This window comes from Myotis daubentonii, chromosome 16, assembly GCF_963259705.1.
Source record: "Myotis daubentonii chromosome 16, mMyoDau2.1, whole genome shotgun sequence".
NCBI lineage: Eukaryota > Metazoa > Chordata > Mammalia > Chiroptera > Vespertilionidae > Myotis > Myotis daubentonii.
The window spans coordinates 57,745,754-57,768,442 of NC_081855.1; the positions used below are offsets into that span (position 1 = coordinate 57,745,754).

A 22,689-nucleotide genomic window follows, 5' to 3' on the forward strand; every position below is an offset into this window, starting at 1 on the left:
GACCGGTGGCGGACTTTTTGTTCTAGGGAGTGGCCGACTTTTAATGTTGGGTGGCCGCCGGAGGGGACTTTCGATCTCCCCACCATTCGCCGGGTTAGGGACGTCGTCTCCCAACCCAAAGAGGGACATCCTGGTCAACTCTCTTACATTGTTACTTGGCAGGACCTCGTGGAAAATCCACCACCTTGGCTTAGGCCCTTCTTACCTCCACACCCTCCGGAGCCAGAACCCATTCTTGCCTTGCAGGAAGCAGAGAAGAAGAAGGAGAAGAAAGCCACCCTGCCGTCAGCTCCAGCTCCCCCCTACCCGGTTTTGCAGGGGGGAACTGGAGAAGAGTTAATTTTTCCTTCCCCGTATCATTTCCACAGGACGTCGGAGAGATTCGATCCTACCCCGTCGCGGGAAGCTGACCCAGTTCCGGGAATGGCTGCTGGGGGTGGGGTTCCGGGAATGGCTGGGGGCGGGGTTCCGGGAATGGCCGCGGTTCCGGTTTCGGTAGGAGGCCCACCTCTCACCCGGCAAAGAGCTCAACGGGAGCTGTCTGTCGCAGCACCCGACTCCACTATCAAGACCCTGCCCTTACGAGCCGCTGGACCTCCGGATGTGGATGGCAACCAGCCCCATATTTATTGGCCTTTCGCAACTAGCGACCTCTATAACTGGAAGGCACAGAACCCTAAGTTCTCCGAAAAACCGGGGAGACTTATTGACTTGCTAGATTCTGTTCTTTTCACCCATCAGCCCACATGGGACGACTGTCAGCAGCTTTTACAGGTTCTGTTCATGACGGAAGAGAGAGAAAGGATCCTCAATGAGGCCCGAAAGATGGTTCCCGGTGTAGACGGAAATCCGACCACGAACCAGGCCCAGATAGATGTCTCTTTTCCCTTAACTAGGCCTGAATGGGATTTCAACACGGCAGAAGGTAAGGAGAAGCTCTTGGTCTACCGTCAGACTCTAATGGGAGGTCTCCGCAGGGCTGCTAGAAAGCCCACCAATTTGACCAAGGTAGGGAACGTACAGCAGGAAAGAGATGAGTCTCCAGCTGCCTTTCTAGAACGGATCATGGAGGCATATCGCACCTATACCCCCATGGATCCAGAAGCCCCTGAGAATAAGGCAGCTGTAATCATGAGTTTTATAAACCAGTCAGCCATGGACATTAGAAAGAAACTACAGAGAATAGATAGATTAGGAGAAAAGAGTTTACAGGATTTACTGGTAGTAGCAGAGAAGGTGTTCAATAACCGAGAGCCCCCTGAGGATAGGCAAGCCCGCGCCATGGTGGCTGCCAGTGACAAGCAGACTCGAAACCTGGCCAAGATTCTGCTAGCCACCACCATGGAGTCCCCTGGGGAGCGGACCCGCCACCTTCGCCAGCTTGCTGATGGCCAAGAAAGAGGTAAGAGAACTGCTCGGGACGGGAAAAGGAAGCTGCAACAGAACCAGTGTGCTTACTGCAAAGAGATAGGGCACTGGGTCCGAGAATGCCCAAAGAAGGCCGGTAAAAAGGGGAACAAGACAGACCGGGTGGAGGTCTTGGAGCTGGAAGGACTGAGTGATTAGGGAAGTCGGGGTTCGGATCCCCTCCCCGAGCCCAGGGTAACTCTTAAAGTGGAGGGGACGCCTGTTGACTTCCTTGTCGACATTGGAGCACAACATTCGGTTCTCCGTACACCTCAGGGGAAGCTAGCCAGCAAAAAGTCCTGGGTGCAAGGGGCAACTGGCATGAGCCAGTATTCATGGACTACCAGAAGAACAGTAGATCTAGGAACGGGCCGGGTATCCCATTCCTTCATGGTAATACCGGAGTGCCCCTACCCCCTATTAGGACGGGACTTGCTGACCAAGATTGGAGCCCAAATAACCTTCAGACAAGGGGGGCCTCAGGTCACCGATGGCGAAGGCCACCCCATCCAGGTTCTGACTCTGAGACTGGAGGCTGAATATCGCCTCCACCAGGGGGCGCCCCCAGTAGAGAACGATATGGACAGGTGGCTGCGAGAATTCCCCACCGCCTGGGCAGAGACGGGGGGAGTAGGGCTGGCCGCCCACAGGGCCCCAACGCTGGTAGAACTAAAACCAGAAGAAGGCCCGATGAGAGTCAAACAGTACCCTATGTCCCAGGAGGCTCGGAAGGGAATCCAGCCTCACATCCGGAGACTGCGAAGCCTAGGGGTACTGGTTCCATGCCAATCTGCCTGGAACACCCCCATCCTGCCAGTCAGAAAGCCCCATACGAATGACTATCGGCCAGTTCAGGACCTCCGGGAAGTAAATAAAAGAGTCCTGGATATACACCCAACCGTTCCTAACCCATACACTCTCCTAAGCTCTCTGGCACCCTCTAGAATCTGGTATACTGTATTAGACTTGAAGGATGCCTTTTTCCTTCAAAGCCAACCCCTGTTTGCCTTCGAATGGCACGACCCCGAGGAAGGTTACAGTGGACAATTAACCTGGACGCGATTGCCCCAAGGATTCAAGAATTCGCCCACCATCTTCGACGAGGCACTGCATGAAGACCTCGGTGAGTACAGGAGGGAACACCCCAATCTCACCCTTCTTCAATACGTAGATGACATCCTGATTGCTGCCGATACCGCCAAAGATTGTGAGCAAGGGACCAAAGATCTGCTGGCCACCTTAGGAACCTTAGGGTACCGGGCCTCGGCGAAGAAGGCTCAGATATGCCAAAAGAGGGTGAGTTACCTGGGATACATACTGGAGGGCGGACAGCGGCGGTTGTCAGATGCTAGAAAAGAGACAGTCTTGAAAATCCCTGCTCCCACCTCCCGGAGGGAGGTGAGGGAATTCCTAGGATCGGCTGGCTATTGCCGCCTCTGGATACCAAGTTTTGCTGAGATCGCCAGGCCCCTATACGAAGCCACCAAGGAGGGGAAGGCCTTTAAATGGACTGAGACAGAAGAAATTGCCTTTAATCAGATAAAGAAAGCTCTTTTGGCTGCTCCAGCCCTGGGCCTACCAGACATTACAAAACCCTTTAGCCTCTTTGTAGACGAGCGCAAAGGAGTAGCAAAAGGAGTTTTAACCCAGGCTTTAGGCCCCTGGAGTCGGCCACCATGCCTAAGAATCATTGTGGCAACCGCGCTCTTAGTCAAGGATGCTGACAAACTGACCCTGGGACAGGAGATCTGGATCACAACCCCGCATGCCATTGAAGGGGTCCTAAAACAACCTCCCGATAGGTGGATGAGCAATGCTCGCATGACCCACTATCAAAGCTTGCTGCTCAACCCCCCTAGAGTACGGTTCCATCCCAGTGCGGCCCTCAACCCTGCTACCTGACCCTGACCTAGATGCCCCACTACATGACTGTGCTGGAATCCTGGAGCAGGTACATGGACTTCGGAAGGACTTGACCGATCGGCCCCTCCCGGATGCAGAGGCCACCTGGTTCACGGATGGAAGCAGCTTCGTGCAGAACGGGTGCAGGTACGCGGGTGCAGCGGTGGTCACAGACACGAACACCGTGTGGGCGGAGGCTCTGCCCCCTGGGACATCAGCTCAGAGAGCAGAACTCATTGCACTCACCAAGGCACTGACACTGGGGGCCGGAAAACGGCTTAATGTTTACACAGACAGCCGTTATGCATTTGCTACAGCTCATGTTCACGGGGCAATCTACCAGGAAAGAGGGCTATTGACAGCAGAGGGATGGACAATAAAAAATAAGCAGGAAATTCTCGACCTGCTCGCGGCCTTATGGCTTCCTGCCAAGTTAGCCGTAATCCACTGCCAGGGACACCAAAAAGCTGATGACCCGGTAGCGAAAGGCAACCAAAAGGCTGACCAGGCTGCAAAGGCAGTAGCCCTTACCTCGGTCCCTACCATGGCCTTACAACTACCAGACCCAGGGGACCCAGTCTTACCAGACCAGCCCAAGTACTCCCAGGAAGAGTTGCAACGTATCAGAAAGCTCCCCAGAGCCCAGGAAATAAAGGGATGGTGGCATACACCAGAAGGAGAACTTATACTGCCGGACTGGCTCGGGGACACGATGTTAAAACATATGCACCAATCCACTCACCTGGGAACCCGGAAAATGAAGGACTTAATCCAACATGCCAGGATCAAAATTCACCAGCAGAATACCAAGATAGATCAGGTTGTGTCTGCCTGCAAGACCTGCCAACTTACAAACGCAAGGGTCGGATCAAATGAAAGAGGGACCAGGCTCAGAGGCACCAAGCCGGGAGCACAATGGGAGGTTGATTTCACTGAAATTAAACCAGGGAAGTATGGTTATAAATATCTTTTAGTGTTCATAGACACTTTCTCTGGCTGGGTAGAGGCATACCCAACCAAGCACGAAACAGCTCAGACGGTGGCCAAGAAGCTGCTGGAAGACATCTTACCCAGGTATGGTTTTCCTGCTATGATAGGATCCGACAACGGGCCAGCCTTTATTTCACAGGTAACGCAGGTAGTAACTAGGGCTATTGGGGCAAATTGGAAATTACATTGTGCTTATAGACCCCAGAGTTCAGGTCAGGTAGAAAGAATGAACAGAACTCTAAAAGAGACCCTTACCAAATTAACCATGGAGACTGGCGGAGACTGGGTGGCTCTCCTTCCATATGCCCTTTACCGGGTGAGGAACTCCCCTTACACCCTGGGTTTTACTCCCTATGAGATCATGTTTGGCAGGCCACCCCCTATCATTCCTAACGTTAAAGCTGACTTACTTGCTGAATTTGAAAATCAAGAACTATCTCTTTCCTTAAGAGGGCTCCAGAGGGCACACGAGGACATTTGGCCGCGCCTCCGCGCCATCTATGAGACCAGCCCAACCCCAACTCCTCATCAACACAGACCAGGAGATTGGGTCTACGTCAGAAGGCATCATCGAGAAACCCTTGAACCACGTTGGAAGGGTCCTTACACTGTGGTGCTGACAACCCCCACTGCTCTCAAGGTAGACGGCGTCGCGACCTGGGTTCATCACACTCATGTCTGGTCAGCGGACCCCTCCACGATCCGGAAAGACTTCATCACCAAATGGAGCGTCGATCGAGATCAACGCAACCCGCTCAAGCTCAAGCTACGGCGTGCTCGACCTGCGTGATGCTGGTAACATTAAATAGATTTAGATAATGCCTGCACCTTCATGGACACGGCTCCAAAATGACAAGGACAATTCATAGGAAGATCAGAAATAGACTTTAGTATCACATGTCTAGTATCATGTTTTATTGTACTGATATGTTATATTGACCTTTAATTCTCTTGCAGGCTTGAGTGTGTGTTGGCTGTCCTGGAAGGGAACTGTGGGCGGTGACCCCCAAAAGTAAAAGATGCTCATCAGGTTTTGGGTCTCTGTTAAAAGACAGTTGACAGTTGGCAGCCTGTGTACTGCTTACAGGCCTGAGTCATCATGCCCATGTCAGGGGTAGTAAAGCTGGGAAAGGCCTGTTTAGAATAAATGGTCTAGAGCATGATTATACATAGAAAGAAAGTTTAATGCCAATAGTTGCTGTTTTGTTTTAAATCCATGAAAAGAAATTAGCAAGGGAAGTCAGAAAATCTTAGAGTAGATCAATATGGTTTTCTCCTTATGTAATTCCTCCAAAATTTGGTAATGCTCAGGATTTATTTTTTGTTTAATAGCCATGGAGGAATTTTAAAAAGAAAAATCCTATTTCAATAGAAGTTGTTAAAGCTAAAATGGTTTCTTTCCCTTCCACCGGACCATTTGTTAAGTGTATAAAATAGTTCAGTTGATAGTTCTGTGTGCTCACTATGGGCCCCTAGCGACGGTGAAATAAAAGTGCAGTCCGTCTCATGATTGAGACGGAAGTTCCAAGACAAGGGGGGAATGAAAGGGCGAGGGCTATGCCCTCCATCTTACCCTGGATCCTCCATGTTGGGGCAGAGGCCATGTGCTCAGAAGAGTGCCTTCTTCCCGGAAACCCAGGCCCCTGCTGGCCACGCCCGGGATTTCTTTGAACTAGCCAATGACAAGCAAGGGATGTGCGCGCCATAGAGATGACCACATCCTGTGTAACAAGACCCGACTTGGCGCCTGGCCAATCGGCAGGGCCCACAGCCAGCCCCCCCCCACCCCCCCCCCACTATTAAAGCCCTGATTTTCTCATGAGTGGGACTCGGTTTTCCGGTCGCTGCATCGACTGGAGGCCCGGGTCGGGTTAGCTAACTCAATAAAGGACCTTCTGCTTTTGCATCGGACTGGCTCCCTGGCGTGGTATCTTGGGGATCTTGAATTCTGGGCATAACAGAGCTAGACGCAGTCAGTTTTTGCAATGGGAACATGTTAGTACCCCGAGAAAAAGATTGTGGTGAATGGCTTGTTGCAGAAAGAATGTTTTCATTTTGGTAGGAAGTTATTTTTATTATTTTAGAAAGGAAGAGAGAGAGAGAGGAGAGAGGGGAGAGAGCGAGAGAGAGAGAGAGAGAGAGAGAGAGAGAGAGAGAGAGAGAGAGAGAGATATTCGTGCTGAGGGAGCATCCTCGAAGAGAGTGAATTCCCTGAAGTCACTGTTCTGGCTGTGGCTGAGCACCCCTTGCAGCCCTTCCAAGGGGCATTCTGGAGACGGGTGCACTGAGGTTCTCTGGATGACTCTCCGACCATGTCCAGGCTGCTGATTTTGTGTCCTTTTGAAAGAGCAGCAAGCAGCATGGGCTAGTGCTTGTCTTCCCTGCGAAAGATGTAACCATTCCCAGCCACCCTAAGTGGAAATCCACACGCATTTCTGCGCCTGTTTTGAGCCCGTGGCATGCATGCATAGGCATTGCTGTTGAAGTGCCCATGTGCTCAATTAGGACTGTTTTGTTATTTTCTGTATCATAAATGTGAATGTGATGAGCATCAAGCAGTGTATCGTGGTTTCTGAATGTTGTGAATCCCTTGAACTTCCATTGCCCAAATCACTGTGTGTGAAATCAGCTGAGGAAAGTTAAGTGACCTTTGTTGAAAGGGAAAGGTTTGTATGGTATTTTTTTTCTTGCACTCGTTGTGTGACTATGACACTCCAGAAAGAAGATTTTTTCTAAAAGCACAGGCATGCAGAATGAAAAGCTGTTCCTGGGAATGGAAGGATGGAGGGAGGAGAGCATCGTCGCGTTGTCAAGTTCCTCCCAGGAAGCTGTGTGGGAGCCCATGTGTGTCTGTCCGTGTTGGTGTGGGGATTGCATTTGGAAATGCCTGTCCCTGCTTGGCCAGCAGGTGGAGCCAAGACCCAGCTGGGGATGAACATTTGTGTGTGTCTGTGATGGAGAGATTTACTTGTCATCCACGCACGAAGTGAGGCTCCTGAGTGGGCCCTGAGGGCAGAGGTGCCCCTTGGTGGCGGGTGTATGAAGGGGGCATCCTTTGGCTACGTAGTTTTTGTACTGGAACTCGTCTTTCTTGTCGGCCGGAATGGCAGAATGAATTGCCAGACAGAAAGTGCTGCAGCAAGTGTGGAGATGTGTTGAAGGACAACATGTCCAGACTGCCACGTAGGGTGGGTGAAAAGGGTCCCACTGGGTTCCTTTCCCTATGTCCTGTCAAGGGTGCAGATCGTGGTGCCTGCTATTCCCTCTACTGGGTCCATTTTCCCCTGGGAGTTGGTTTGTCCAGTAAGTCCTGGGCTCCAAGGCTGACCCTCCCATGGGCCTCGTGAGGTGGTCCCCCCTCGTTCCCTGTGGGCTTTGTTCTTTTGCACCTGAATGAAGGGCTTCCATGTCTTTTGTAAATCTTGACCTTCGTGGGCTGTTTGCATTTCCTCTGTGTTATGCAAATGTAGCTGCTGGTGCTCCTTGTGTTATGGAGATGTGAGTGCCCCTGGCTTCCTTGTGTTGTGGCCATGTCCCTTCTGCCAGTGTGCATCCTTGTGTTTTTTCCATGGACCCCAATTGTCCGAAATGCCTAAAGCTGGCTCTATGGCCCCTGAAATTGCTGCTTGACTGTGACCGCATGGCAGCTCAGGTGGTGTTAAGGAAAAGGGTGTCTTCCTGTTTGTCATGTCCCCTGAGGCACGCGTTTCCCCTGTCCATTGTGTTGTGTATTTTTTTGCTTCCCCCAGCCCAGTGTGTTCGAGCCGTTGCCAGTAGTCCCCAAGGCCATGAGGAGCCGGTTTTGTGGAGTGTGGAGGGTTGGTTTGTAGATGGGCCATGCAATTGTGTGATGTGTGAGGTGTCAGAGGCTTGGTGTGTGAGTCGTTGAGAAAACGATGGGATTCCCATGTGAGGAATGTGAGGGTGTTTTCTTGGATGGATGGCGTTGGGGGATGAGGTCCCTCGGCCATTGGAGATTTGGCCCAGAAACATGTTTGCAAGGTGTTGGTCCTTGTCAGTGCTGGGGTTTCCTAGGGTAAAAGCTGGATGGAGCGTTTGATGGGTCATTGTTGAGGTGATGAGGGTGGAGGCTGGTGACTGCCCGCAGGTACAGAAATGTGGGTGTGGATCTAGAAAGGGCAGGCGATTGTGCTGTGTGGCTGGAAGTGGTGTCTGTTTGGATGATGTTACGTCTGCAATGGGGAGGAAGGGCGAGGATTTGTGTTTGGTAAGGGAGCCAGCTGTCGTCTCGGCCTTTGTTTCCCTGGAGGTGTGTGTGCAGAGTGTCCAGAGCTCGTGTCAGTTGTTGTGTCGGACGGAGCCTGTGCGCTGGGGCGAGGTGTGTGTGGGCTGGGAGAGCTGGCTGAGTGTGGTTTGTGCCTGTGAGGCGTTATTCCAGGGACGTTTGTGAGGAGGAAAGCCAGGTCAGACTGTTGTTTGTTGAGTTCTGTGAGGAAGGCGAAGGTGGTGTGTGTCCCAGGGCCTGTGAAGGGTAGGCTGCGGTCCAGCCGGGACTAGGGTGTGTTCAGCTGCGTCCGTTTTCACGGGAGGGAGCAGAGCTGAAGAAAGGTAAGTGTAGTGGGCCCACTGAGATGAAAGTCAGTGGTTTTTGAGTTGATTTCAGTGCAGCCATTGTGTTTTCTGAAGGCCCCTCCCTTTTGAGTTTGGGTGAGCCCATTGCATTGCCTGTCCTCCGGGTCTGCCTGAAGAAGTCTCTGCCCCAAAAGTTCCCGCCGTTGTAAATCCCGCCCAAAGTCCTTTAAAAGCCGGCGACTCCCCTGACTGGTTTCTGTAGCCATTCATTCCGACTGAGCCAGGCGTCGTCGTGTGGCTAATTGAGTCCGTTTGTAATGCCTCAGCAGTGTGTCGTCGTGCGTTTTTCGTGGGGCAAGGTACCCAGCCGTTGTCGGCAGAGGTAAGTGGTTGAGCTGTGTTGTGATTTTGTTGTTCCGTTGGTGTGGGAGTGGGTGCATGTATTTTTTTTTGGGTGCTTCCTTGTGCAGGCGGTGGCGTTTTTGGAGTGGTTTGAGTGGGTGGTGAGGGAGAGGTGTTTGGACGCATGTGTGTTGTGGGTGTGTGGTGGAGCATGTAGGTGGGCGGTGCGTGCCGTGTTGTTGTCCAAGTGTGTTTGTGAGCCACCCATGATGTTGTCCGGCATGGGAGACTGTCCATGGGTCGTCCGTTGTGCGTGTGCAAGTGTCCTTACCGTAGTAGAATTGTAAGAGCGTGTGATGATAGTTTTTTAAAAAGTCTTTCAGACTTTGGTTTTGTTCCCTGCCCCCAGTTTTCTGTCCCTCTGCCCCTTCATCACTGCCTGTGCTTCCAAGATGTTCCCTGTGAGAAGGTTGAGGGAAGGCCGATGTCCCCGCTGGCTGTTGGCTGTTGGCTGTGATGGAAGCGGCCAGGTGGGTGGGGTGGCAGTGTCCTTGGTGCACTAGATTTTGATGGGGGGTGGGGGAGGGAGGGAGGGAGGGAGGGAGGGAGGGGAGTAGAGCAAGAAAGATGGATGTGAGAGATTGTTGAATTGTGATTGGTAATTTTTTAGACTTGTGTTGAGTGTTGTATGTGTTTGTTGTGAACGGTTGTAGGTGGGAGCCGTTCGGGCGATGCAGGTCGTGTGTGCTTGTGTGAGTGTGTGTGGGGTCGTGAACGGGTGGGTGTGGGGAAGATGGGTGTTGGTGAGTGTGTGCTGCAGTCCTTGGCGATGTATTTTTAGGGTCATCATGTGGTCCCATTGTTTGCACAGGACTTGTGTGGGCAGCTGTTGGAGGGAGCCGTGGCGGACCGGTGGAGGCGGCGGTGAGTTGTGAGAGCCCCGTGTTGGGTGCCGTGCAGGCGCGTGAGGCTCTGCCCCGAACTGTGTGTGTTGTGTGCTTTGGGTTTGTTCCCACCGTGTGTGGGGAAGGCTGCGGTGGAAATGCTTGTTGCTTCTTTTTTCCAGGCCAAGTCATGTATTGCAGGTGGACGTTCCCGTTTGGCCATCTATGCGAGGTGATTGTCCTTTGGAGCTTCCCTGTGTGGTGACCCAGCGTGTCGTTGGGTGGATGTGTTTGTGCTGTGAAGAGGTAAGAAGGTGTTATGCTTCAGAAGGGTAAGAGTTGGTTCAAGTGACAAGAGGTGTTGAGAGCAGGAGCGTTTGCTTAGCTGGTCATGGACTGTTATAGAAGCGTTGATTGTTATGCTATGTGTGGAAGGATTTTACAGAAGGAGACACAGAAAGAGTGACTGGGGAGCCCATGAGGATGTGTTTTGTTTTTCTGAGAAAGGCTGAGTCGTGTAGTGTTGAGTGATTGCAATACCGTGTACGTGTTTGTGGATGTGCACGTGTCTCATGTTGACCCGTTTAAGCATCGCCCTTCCGTTGTGTAGGTGAAAAGGGAGAAGGTAAGTGTCGATGTTGGATGTCCCAGAGCAGGATGTTTGGATGGGGTTTGTGTAGAGTCTGTGCCGCCGGTTGCCCTTGCGTGTGGTATGGAATGGGATCCTGTGTGTGGAGTGTTGTAGGGGATCGAGAGGCTGGGGTACGGATGACCATGTCGTCCCCCAAGTTTTGCAGTATGCAGTGAAAGTTGGGAATCTTGGAAGTTGGTTTTGTGTTTGTTGAGTTGGGACAGATAGATAGGATTCCTGTGTGTGTGTGTGGGATGTTTCATGTGTTGTCACTGATGTTTTGTGAAATGGCGAAGTCATTTAGTATTTGTCAAGAAGATTGAAATGTTGTGCTTGGGTCCCTTCGATTGCTGTGTGTTGAGCCGGTTCACAAGGAAGATGGTGTGTGTTTTGATATTTGATGATCGTGGTCCAGCCTAAGAGTGTGTTGCCCACCTCCTGGGTGAGAGTGGGTTCCTTTCCCACTGGAAGGTCATACATTCATGTCTGTTAGGCATAGGTGGTGTTTTCTGTCCTTTGTTCCCTGAGTCATGACAGGTGTCATCAGTGGATGGTGTTTGGAAGTGAAAGGAGAAATCAATGTTGTGTGGCATGGCAATGTGCAAGAAAGCACTGCCCGGATGTGTTGTTTTTTCAGTGGAGCCTCCGTGTGCCCGTGTTGCCTGTGAGTCGTAGGTCCACTGCCGCGGATGCAGGGTGGCACGGAACAGGAGCGTTTGTCCTGTTTCGTTTGGCAGTATTTTGGAAGCACAGGTCAGCGTCTGAAATGTGGTATCTATGTGGGTCATCCCAAGCGAGTTTTTGACGTAGGCAGTTTCAAAAGGACAAGTATGCACACGGTATGTTGTGAATTTGCTGTTGGACTAGGGGTTGTGAAAGGCTGTTTTGCAGGGGTTCCAGTCACGTGGGGCAGGAGGGCAAGGGGGTTTCAGATGGGAAGTGAAGGTTCAAGGACAGTGCAGGATGGGATCCCTTTGGGTGAAGCTGTCTTGGGTAGGGCCCTTGCACGTCAGGGCGTCCTTGTTTGTTGTCGAGTGGTGGGTGGTGTTTGAGGGAAGGAGTCCCATGTTGGAGTGAGAGCAAGTGTGTGAGTAAGGGAGGGTAGGGTCAGGCCATGTGAAGATTGTTTTTTGTGCTTGGAGGTAGGGGAGCCACGTCAGACCATTTTTCTTGGTTGTGTCATAAATGTGTATTTTCTCCTCGTCATCATGCAATCTATTTGTCAAGTTTTCTGGCGGAGTGGGCTATCCACATGGGTTTCTTGTCTGTTAAGTTTTCCTTAGCATCTGTCTTTTCTATTTAAGAAGACAAAGTGTCTTTTTGAGTGTCCTAAAAGCTGTCCATGTCGGTTTTTTGCAGAGCATGCCTTTTTTGTGCTGTTTCTTTTGAGGGGTGCCTGTCTGTCCTCCTCCTGTGGTGTGTGAATGGTCTGCTGTCTGTGAGCGGTCCCTCGTGAAAGCCGCAGCGGTGGTAGAGCTCCCAGGTTTTTGGGGGAGTGTGATGGATAGCGATGACCGCCGTTTTCAAGTGTCTGGGGATGTGTGTTGCCTGGATGTCTCCGAATGAAAGAAGGTGGAACGATCCCGATGTCCTCGTTTAGACGGCTTTCTTTTGCCATGTTTTTTTTTGCCATTCATCCGTGCCCATCCTTTCTGAAAATGCACAGTGTGTGTCCCAAGCCAGTGGTATCCACGGGACCTCTATGGACCTTGGGCCGAATGACGTTGAAAGAGGGGCATGTCCATGGAAAATCAGGGAGGGTGAGAGGCTGAATAGAATTGTATGCTTTTGGTGATCTGTATTGTTGCAGGTTTTTCAATGTAACTCTATTTTCTGGATTGTTTTACAGGGAGGCATGGAGAGGGAGAGGCATGGGATGCAGAGGTGGAACCATGGATCATCTGCTTTCTTCACAGCTCCAACTGGAGACGGCTGTGCCTACCTGAAAGGTACCCACGTTTGGCTGTCACGGAACCTGGGGTATTGGATGGTGCAGGCTGATGCTCTGTCCAGTGATCCAAAGCGGTTTGTGGCCATGGCGGCATTTGAAGTGGCCTGGGGATGTTTTTGAACTGGAGTGATGTAGAGATGAAGTCCATGTATGTCGGTTTTGGGAATGGTAAGTTAGCCAAGGATGTGTGTGAATGTTTAAAGGATGGATGAGTGTTGCAGTTTCTCTCGAGAAAATGAATAAGGGTATGATGGATGAGTGTGTAGCGGAGTGAGGCTTTCATGGGTCATGGCCCAAAGATGTTTTTTCCCTGTCCACTGTTCCTCCTTGTGGATCGTGGTGGCCTGTGGCATGAAGAGGCTTGTGTTTTAAATGGGTGCCGTGCCCATCCCTATCCTGTAGGTGTGATGTGTGCGCTTGTTTGTGTCCCATGCATGAGAGGAGGCAAGATCCTCCATAGGTGTGGTTTTCTTCCATGGATCTGTTTTTCTTTCTCTCTTGCCCTTGTGTTGTGCTCTCCAGGTGCACGGGAAGCCATTGTCCTGAGGTTTGAAAGGAAAGATAAATGCTTGTCTGATATGTGCATGATTGTATTTTTTTAAAGAATTGTTATGTTTCCCACATGCAAAAAATAAGTCCCCATGTGAGTGCCTCGCATGTGTGGTTTTGGAGTGTGAGGAGTTCCTATTGTGTAGGAACTCAGGTGAGCAGTGGCTTCCACACATTGTTTTTGTAGATTTGTGTCCTTGTGAGCCTGCTATGTTTTTTTTAGGGCTGCCTGTCTGCCGTTTCCATGTGTGTTCTTCACTGTTCCAATCTGTGTCAGGGCCATCCATGGGACTTTTGTGTGTGTGTGCCCCAGCTTCTGTGGATTGTACGTCCCCTGGCACCGTAGAGGAGTGGAGTGTTTCGGTCCTGTTCTTGGGAGTGCATGCCACCCTTGGAAAGTGTGTTGTCGGAGCCATGCATTGCCTCCCACAGAGGGTCTGTCTGTCGAGCTGTGCGTGGTTATAGCCACCTGCAGGGAAGCCTGTTTGTTCTCACAGGATTGTCAGGTAAGGGCAGAGTGTTTTTGTCATGTTGCAGAAAACTTGTAAGTAGAAGACAGCATGTCTGTGTTGCCTGGGTTTCTTTCTTGCTGTCGTGGTTTGTAGGTGCTGGACGTAGAGCTCCAGTGAGAGGTGGATCCGGAGGAGCTATGGATAGCATGAAAGTTGACTAGAACACCCATTGTTGGAAAGGTCATGGCTTGGGGATCCAGTGTTGTTGTTGTCTTTGTGAGTTGAGAAGGACATGCCTTGGTTGGGCCTAGAATCTCTGAGGAGACGTATGAAGCAAGATGTGTAGGAGATGGCAGCTTAGTAGGCAACCATCACGGGCAGATGGGCGGCGGGGATGGTGGGTTGTTGCCACGTTCAGGGAAACCTTGCCGAGACTGCCATTTGGGTATGTAGGTTCCTGTTTTCCCAAAGACTGTTGCTGAGTCTTGAAAAGCCGTAGTCCCTGCCAGCAGTGCAGTGTAGGCAGCCCTGGAGGGTGCCACATCATTGTAGTAAGTGCAGTCCGTTCCCTAGGGATCCCCCTCTGGCAGAAGAGGTCCTTGCTGCACCCAGGATCTTAAAGCAGGTTGAAGTGTTGTCGTCCATTTTGAAGTTCATGGGAGTGATATTTGGTAACTTGTAGGGGTAAAGAGTAGGATATCCCTCAGGTCTGTATTTCTTTGGAGTCTTCTGTGGTCCATGTGTTGGATGGGTGGTTGAGTGAGCGAAGCGGGTGGGTGGGTGGGTGGGTGCCTTTCCTGGTGGCCATGTCCGGACGACTGAGGTTGCTGTTGTGATGGAGGGACCTGTGCCTTCTTTTGGAGGGGCCTGTGGTCCTGCCGTCACCTGGCTAGCGTGGAGCTATGTCTTGTGCTTGTGATGCCCCAGTGTCCCCTCATGGTGCGGCTTCCTAGAGAATGGAAGCTGTGACTGTGTTTGCTCCCTACCATGTATCTGTGTAGCTTGTGTGGAGCTGACATGTGTCTCGTAGGACCTGTGAGCACAGTGTAGTTTGTGAGTGAATTGTGTCCTTTCCTATGTTTTTAGTGACCATATGAGCGCGCGCGCGCGCGCGCACACACACACACACACACACACACACAGTGTATTGGTTGGGTGGGCTGTCAATATCATTGTTTTATTTCAAGGATAGGAGAGAGAGACAGAGAAGACACAGACCAGGAGAGTATTGTGTGAGGCCCATGGAGTTGTGTGCTTATAGCAGTTCTTTCTAAGGGTGGGTCTTGAGTCCAAATGGAGGGGTTGGTTGGTTCCTATTGTGTGTTGCTGTTTCTGAGCCGTTGAATAGTAAGCAGCACACTTTCCCCTGCAGTCCATGTCCCCTGAGGTACTCCATGTCGTGTCCCCAGCAGCCAGTTTTCAGTCCTGCTTCATGCACCTCATTTCATGTTGTGCCTCAGCTGCATCAGGTTGAATGTGTGTTTGGTTTGCGAAGCATCCATACACCCGTCACCCTGTGTGAAGGTGGGCCACATGCTTTTAAGTGCTTGTCTGTTCTGTTGCCCCCCTCCCATGTTTCTTGGAAGTCAAGAACCGAGGGGAAGGCTCCGTGGAGTCACCCATGGACGATCTGGAGGTGGTCGGCATGGTTTGTTGGAAGCAGTGGACACGTATGGCACGCACAGCCTCCTTTCTTGTGTCCCACCAGCTGCCCCCCTGTTGCACCTAGTTTGGTCCATAGGGTGTTCTCCCCTGCCCCTGTTTCCATAGAAGTAGCAAGGAGGCATTAGTGCACACCCCACCGTGTCAAGGGTGGGTTAGCATTTACAGCAGTAGCAGGATTTTCACCTGTGCTTAGTGGTGCCATGAATGCCTATGAAAGTGGTCCCCCCACCGTGTCAAGTCAACTGGTTTGCAAAAATAGCGGAGCACCCACCTGCTCATGCTTTTTATTGTGGATCCATGACTGCATTGTACAGTCTGGTGCCCAAATCCCCCTTGGCCTAGTTCCTCACTGCAATGTGTTTGTTGCTCACCTGGGCCTCATGTGATCATTTCTGTACCCGTCCACCATTTGCCGCCCCCCCCCCCCCCCCCCACACTGTAGCCCGTTTGGTGTCAGCACATGTTTGCTCCTGTTCCCGTGTAAAGGCAGTGTGTGTCATGGCAATGTGTAGCCGGGAGTCCCAGTGTAGGCCACTTTCCCCCTTTCCCCATGCCACCCATCCCCCTCCCCACAAAACTCAGTTCCTCCTTTTTGCCTGTCAAGTGCCCATCCTGTTGCCCTGCTGCCAGATGAGTGTCAGTCCTTTTTCCGATGCAGGTGTAAGGGGTGAACGGGCTGTCGGGCTGTCGTTAACCAGGTAGTTGGCAGTTGATGAAAACCTGTGAGTGAAGACCCCGCCCCCGCCCCCGCCCCCGCCCCCCTCCCCCGGCCCATGCCCCGCTCATTTGAGGAGGGCTCAGTCCGATAGCCGCTGGTCATCCTGTGGCTTCTGGGAGGGATGGGTTGGTTTTGTTCTCTGGAGTGTCCATCCACAGTCCTGCCCGCCCCCCCCCCCCACTTCCTGTGGCTGGGCGGTTTGAAGTGGCAACCAGACAACTATGCTGGGTGAAGCCAGCATCTGTTTTATGAGAAAAGAAAGAAGGTGTGACTCTGGCCTGTCGTCCAGGCCTCGCCAGTAGCGGCACCGGCTCCAAAATCCCCCCCCCCCCCCCACGCACAACGTGTTTACTTTGCCCCCGCCCCTAGCACTAGCGCAGTCATTTAGCTCCCGGATTTCAGCAGCCACCCCCGCCCCCACACCCGCGCTGCTCTGGGGGCCACCTCAAGAGGCCCTATCGGCCATCGTTCAGGCGCGCTACGCAACCTCCACTCCCCCCGCCCCCCCCATGCATGCAAACCTAGGGCCGAATGCCGCGACTACGGTGCGTATTTGCGGGGTGGGAAAACAACAACATGAAATAGTGCACGGCAGTCTTTTATGGTTACGGCCGCCGGGCTTCGTGCCCGTCATCACACAAAGTAGGGCTGCTGGTCCCCGCCGAATGCAGCCTGTTGCGCTCTCCCCATTCTGCTTACGAGTACCCACTTCATTCCGAGGTGCTGGCCTGACCCAGGGGCTTTGGGGGTTCCCTTGGAGCTGAAATAAATTTCCATGGACATGACTGAGTGTCGTTCTCTCCCCGTCAATTTCCTCCCCAGATGCCTGTCAGCATCTGCATGGGTTATGTGGTGGAGCCTACTGCGAAAAGGGAACCACCGTTCCCGCCCGATGGTTCCATCTGTGTGTTGCCGGAAGCCGGTCCATCCTTGCTGCTTGACACAGTCGCTGCAGGATAGAAACATCTGCACAGCATATGTTTCAAGGGACCTGGCGTATATGGCATACTGTTCTTAATATGTTTGCTCCCCTTAGCGCTGTGTGTTTTAACCAAGGTCACCTCTCTGAGAAAGGTTGTTTCCCCAGGTAGGGATTTTTCCCTGAAGTTAGGGAGGGGATGAAACTCCTTAACTAAGTGCCAGGCGGGTAGTTAATCACTTTAACTACAAACAATCATGCTTAAGCTACATAATCTTTACTCCCTGGAATGGAGATAAGAAACACCCTAACCTTTGTAATAGAAATTGACAGGATTAAAATCAACTGGTATAAATACGGATGTAACAAGACAATAAACAGCAGAACCTCTCTGGAGATCCAGACCAGAACTTGGCTGGAGATCCTGGCTGGAGATCCTGGCTGGAGATCCTGGCTAGGCTGCTGATCAACTGAACGCTGTCTCCGTCTCCTTCCTTCTTCGCCGACTCCGTCTACGCCTTTGGGAACCCCTGGACCTGCTGGGGTTGGACCCCGGCAGTGTGTGTTCCTCTGTAGGTTGGAGGATGCTCATGTGTGCCTGTGTCTGGGCCAGCATGACTCCCCCTTGTGACCATTCTCCGCGCCATCAGCTCCCCTCCCCCTGCCACCGCGGAGGTGATGTATGCGGCTGAAAGCCTCCCGATTCGTCTGCGGGTCAGTGAGATCCTGATTCTATTCTGAAAAGCACCGACCCAGGCAGTTTTGTATGCTGTTGTCCAGCACAGGGACTAGCTGTTGGTCTTCAAACCCCTCGGAAATCATTCCGGTTCCCCTACCCCTGCCCCCTCTTCCCCGACAACGTGCCCGCGCCCACTCAGTGCACCCCCTGATGTAGTGCCCTCCCTCTTAGAGATGCCAGATTCCCCTGTGTAGTTTTTGGGTTTGCTTCGAGCCTCTACACTGCTGAAGTAAATGAAGTCATTGTTTTGAAGCCGACTGAGTCTACTTCTTTGTGCCCACATCTCTTGTTTCCCCTCATGTCCCTTCAACCTGTGAAGTTGAGCCCAACGTCTAGGGTATGCAGAGTATGACCCATGTGGTAGAGCAGCCTGTGTGAAAAGCGTGATGAAGACCATGGATTTGTGAGCCCTATGCACCAGTGTTGTCTCCCATTGCCCCCCCCTCCCCTGCCCCACCTTGTGCGTGTTGCTGGATCTTGTTGTGTCACCCTGTGTGTGAAGAAGCATGCCCTCCCCCCCATCGCCCCCCCCGCCCCCCCCCCCGTCACCCCTTGGTCCTTTCCACTACTGCAGCGTGCTGCGCTCAATGACAGAGTGACTGTGTTGGTGTCCCTCTCCCCCAAGGGTGTTCCTTCAATGTTTTCCCTCAGCCCAGTGCTGCTCTGTGATCTGCACCTCCACCTTCACTACTGACACACCAGCAGTGCTTCTCGAGGAGTCATGTCCCGGTGCATGCCCCACCCCAGAGCTTGGGCGTGTGCATCTTGGAGGTCCTTCCCCATCAGCTTGCCGGCACAGCATCCACATCTACTGTGTCTTCTGTGTTGTGTGTGCTGCCGTTGGACCTTTTTCCCAGTTCCCACCTTCACAGTGTCTTGTCCCCAACGTTCAATGGAGTCACTGAGCCACAAGTCAGCAGGGTGGTGGGCAGAGCGACAAGGACAGGGGCAGGCAAGCAAGTGAGCGTGGTGCAAGCTGGGCCGAGGGGTTCCCCGGAGGTGCATGGAGAGCAAGGGATTGGTGCGAGGGCAGGCTGGGAGTGGCAGTGCACAGTCTCGGGTGCTTTGAGTCCAGGGTGCCCATTGCAGTTTCTTGGCAATGGAGGCTGCAGCTCAGCTAATTGCTTCCTGGGCTTGCTCTTTGATGGTGATGTGTGTGTGTCCCTGTGCCCATGGTGATATGTGTGTGTGTGTGTGTCCCTGTGCCCCTCGGCGTCCATGGCTGTGGGTGATGGTAGCCAGTGGTGCCTTGGGGTGTCCCATTGAAGGAAGGTGCCTCTCACCGGCGTGTTCTCCAGTCGCTTCTCGGAAGGTGCATTGTCACGCTTCCTGAGCCTTTTCCCTGTGCGGTGGAAAGGGATGGATGGGCCTTGGTCACTAGCTCTGCCTTCAGGATTTTATGCAACGTCTACTGTCTGCCCAGAAGACACCTATGAGCCTTCCCGGCTCCCTGGAGCCTTGCAGCTCAGCCCTCCAACTGTTTGGAGCCAGCTCCCACCACGCACCTCTTTTTCTGTCCTCTGTCCCTCTCTTCCCAGGAAATGCTTTTCCTTTCTCGCTATCCTCCAGAATCCTGTTTGAGTGAGCATCGGAAGTCTGCATCTCCACCAATGCTTCTCAGGTTCCCTCCCATCTCCCCTAAATCCTCTGGCCTGTTTGGGGGGCATGTGTTCCTCTGCTGTGACCTTAGGGATGCTGGGTGTTTATCCTTCCTGAAGACACCTTCCTCTACCTGCCTCCTCCCTGTGCCCTTCCCCCCTATCCTGCCATGGAAACTTGCAGCCTCCCTCCTCCCTCCAAGCCACAACATGTTCATCTGCGTCCTGCCCTCAATGGTGGCTCCTGCTCTTTTGCAGCAGCACCACCTCCACCCACTCAGCCTTGAGGGCTAGCCAGTGGTTCCCTCTGTGCTCATGCACAGGCACTCACTTCCTTGCTTAGCAGCGCATGGATGTGAAGTCAGCAATTGCCCCTCATCTCCCTCATCAGATTGGATTTCCAAGGAAGCCATCGCATCGTCCCTCTGTGCCAGATCTGCTGTCATCCTCAGGAGTTGGCCCACCTACCTGTGAAACAAAGTCAGTCAGCATTATCTCTGAAGATTGCCTGTCCACAGTTTTCGTTGCCAGCAAGCTGATCCTGGATTATGGCTAAGTTTCTGTTGGGTGCGGCCCAGCTTCTTGTCTCACTGGCCATCCGGTGTGTGCATTCCCAGAGGGCTCTAATGTAGCGAGCATGGTTTTTGCCTGTTGTGTCTGCAGACTTCTGCAAGCCCAACAGGTTTCAGCAGGAACTCAGGTAGGTCTGCACTTGCCTTGCGGATCTCTCTCTGCTGCTGGTTCCAGGATGCATTCCATTGCTGGGTCTGTCCACCTCACAGTGGCTGTTTCCCCAATGGAGTCGTTGGGGTCCCGGAGACATATGTGTCAGGATTGTTAGCCCTGTTGACCATGGCATCACCTGGGAGTGTTAGGGCAGCAGGTGCACAGCCTGTACAGAAACGGGTGGGTGTGGTGGAATTCAGCAGGAGGCATCTCAGGCAGCACACACAGGGAGCACTTGGGGGAGCATTTGGGGCTTCTTACTTACTTGCTCACTTACTTACTTGTTTCTGAGGCTTGCGTCCTCTACTCGTGGCGCTAGCTAAGGTTTTCTGGTCCTCCACAGGGGTCTTTCAAGTCCCAATCCACACAGGCTCCCCATTTATGGGGTGTATTTGTAAGTGCTGGGAGTTTTGGTCTCCAGCAGCCTTATGGGTGCCATTAGGAAGAGTGCTTTCGGTGCTGCTTTCTGAGGTTCTGCGGGGTTCCAGTCCCTCACATGCACTGTCCTCTGTGGCATTTCCCGATGAGTTGCTCTCTTCATTCATGAGTTATGTCCCCCCCATCCTGTTCAAAACAGGTTCTTGTGCCCCGAGGAACACGAGGGACCTCTGTAGCCAGGAGAATGGGGCGGGCCATTTACCTTCCCGGGCCAGGTCTTCCAGCTCTCCTTTGTGTGGCCCAGGGCCTCTGCCCAGACTTCCACACATCGGTTTCCGCAATCAGCCGCAGCCGCCCGCCCTTCCCCTCCAGTTCTCCATTGCTCTTCCTGCTCTTATTCCCTTAGGTTACCGGAGCCCGCCCCCGCCCCCCTGGTTAAACAGTGCAGGTCTAGTTCAGTCAGATTGTCTGCAAAAGGAACGGAGGGTCCTCCTTGCATGCAAGGAAAAACCCAGGCTTTGCTGGAGGTGGCGGGCATCCGGCGAGGCTCACGGGGCCCCTTGGTGCATCTCAGTATCGATTTGCAGTGCTGCGGTGCTTCCTTGACCTTCCTTGGAATTTTCCCGCGACGATGGCAAGTCCTGTGTGCCTAAGATAGCCGTGGGCAAACTACGGCCTGCGGGCCAGATGTTTGAAATGAATAAAACTAAAAAGAAAAAAAAGACCGTACCCTTTTATGTAATGATGTTTACTTTGAATTTATATTAGTTCACACAAACACTCCATCCATGCTTTTGTTCCGGCCTCCGGTCCAGTTTAAGAACCCATTGTGGCCCTCGAGTCAAAAAGTTTGCCCACCCCTGGCCTAAGATGATTGCAGTCGCCTGTGCCGTGACTTTGTGTCGTCCTCCTTGGGCGGTTGAGCGGGCGGTGCCCAGGGAGGAATGCAGCCATGGTGTGGAGAGGGGATGAGGAGGGCGCACCTTGCTTTGATCAGGTTCCCTCAGAAGGAAGCTACGTCACTGGTTCTCATTGTGACTCACTGGGTGGTCGCTAGGGGCGTGGGCAACAACTCAGCTTTTCCCGCCAGGATGGGGGGCTGCCAGGATGGGGGGCTGCCGGCTTGCGCGAGCTCATGCCTGCAGGTGAGCTTCATCTCAATGACAAAGGCCGAGTGCCTCAGCGCGCCTTTTCTGGCTCTGGGGGCACCGGAAGCAGGGAAGCCCTGACTGATACTTTACGGCTGTGCCGTCTCTGCTGCCCAGAGACTGCGGGTCCTGTCAGGGAGGAGGTTGGTGTCTGAGGCCGGGGATTCAGTCCCCCCCCCCCCCCGCACCCCCCCCCACCCAGGAGAGGGAGCTGTTGCCGTTGCAGCGCACAGTGGCTTGCTTCAGGGGAAGGAAGGTGCGAGCATTATCCTGGCAGCTGCTTTCATTTCCCTCGCTTTTGGCTTCAGCCGCTCAGAGCAAGGCCCCCCCCCCCCCCCCCCCCCCGCGTGTGTTGGAGGCTGAGGCGAGAGCTCAGCGGGCCTCTCTGGAGCGGCTGCAGATGTGAGGCTGCAGGCTGCAGGTGAGCGGGGGCAGAGAGCTGGAGGGAGGGATGGAGGGAGGGAGGGAGGGGGAGCGGTGAGTGCGGGCGCTGAGGTGCTAGGTGGACCCGTTGTTGTCCAGTGTCTCGGTCAGAATTCGGGCAGGTGTGGGGCTGCTTCCCTTTTAGGTGTGAGTTCCATGGCAGTGGGTCCGCAGCGTTTGCACGGCTCATGTTCCAACGTTCTCAGTCCTCCTGGTCCAAGAGAATAGACTTTCAGAGGTACTTTGCTCCCTCCCCTGTGTGGGGTCCTCTTTCGGCCTGTCGGTCATTTCCCTTTCCTGGCGTGTGCTCATGAATTCCAGTGGTTACATTGTGTGCGTGTGCCTGACGGACTATGCTCTGGGCGGAGAGCAATCTCTCTGCTTGGCTCCCCTTCCTGGGGCCTTGTAGGCTTGTCTGCGTGCTCCCTGATTGCCTTGAACTCATGGGACATTGAAGGCGGAGCAGCGTGTGTCGTCCCTGCTGTTTGCCAGCCACAGTCACCTGGCATGCAGGTGCACAGCTCCCATGTGCTATTCCACAGGGATTGCGGAAGGGTGGGTCGGTGTTGCTATTTCAGTGCGAATTTCCACTCACTGCTTGCCTCCCGTGAGGACCTGAAGTTCTCCCCCACTGCCCCCAACCCCTCCTTCCTACAGGTTCCCACGGAGAGGTCTGGTTTTGGATAGGGAGCATTCGCTGCAGTGCTCTGGCTTGACATTCTCAGGCTCCCATT

General features: G+C 53.1%; 1 protein-coding gene across 1 annotated transcript; it reads left to right on the forward strand.

Annotated features, from left to right (window-relative positions):
• Nucleotides 1-474: 474 nt before the first annotated feature.
• Nucleotides 475-5,364, forward strand: LOC132219340 (uncharacterized). Its single transcript, XM_059671703.1, is given in 3 exon segments — nt 475-3,305; nt 3,307-4,358; nt 4,361-5,364. Coding segments are annotated over 3 exon segments (3,981 nt in total). The 3' UTR covers nt 4,459-5,364.
• Nucleotides 5,365-22,689: the final 17,325 nt, after the last annotated feature.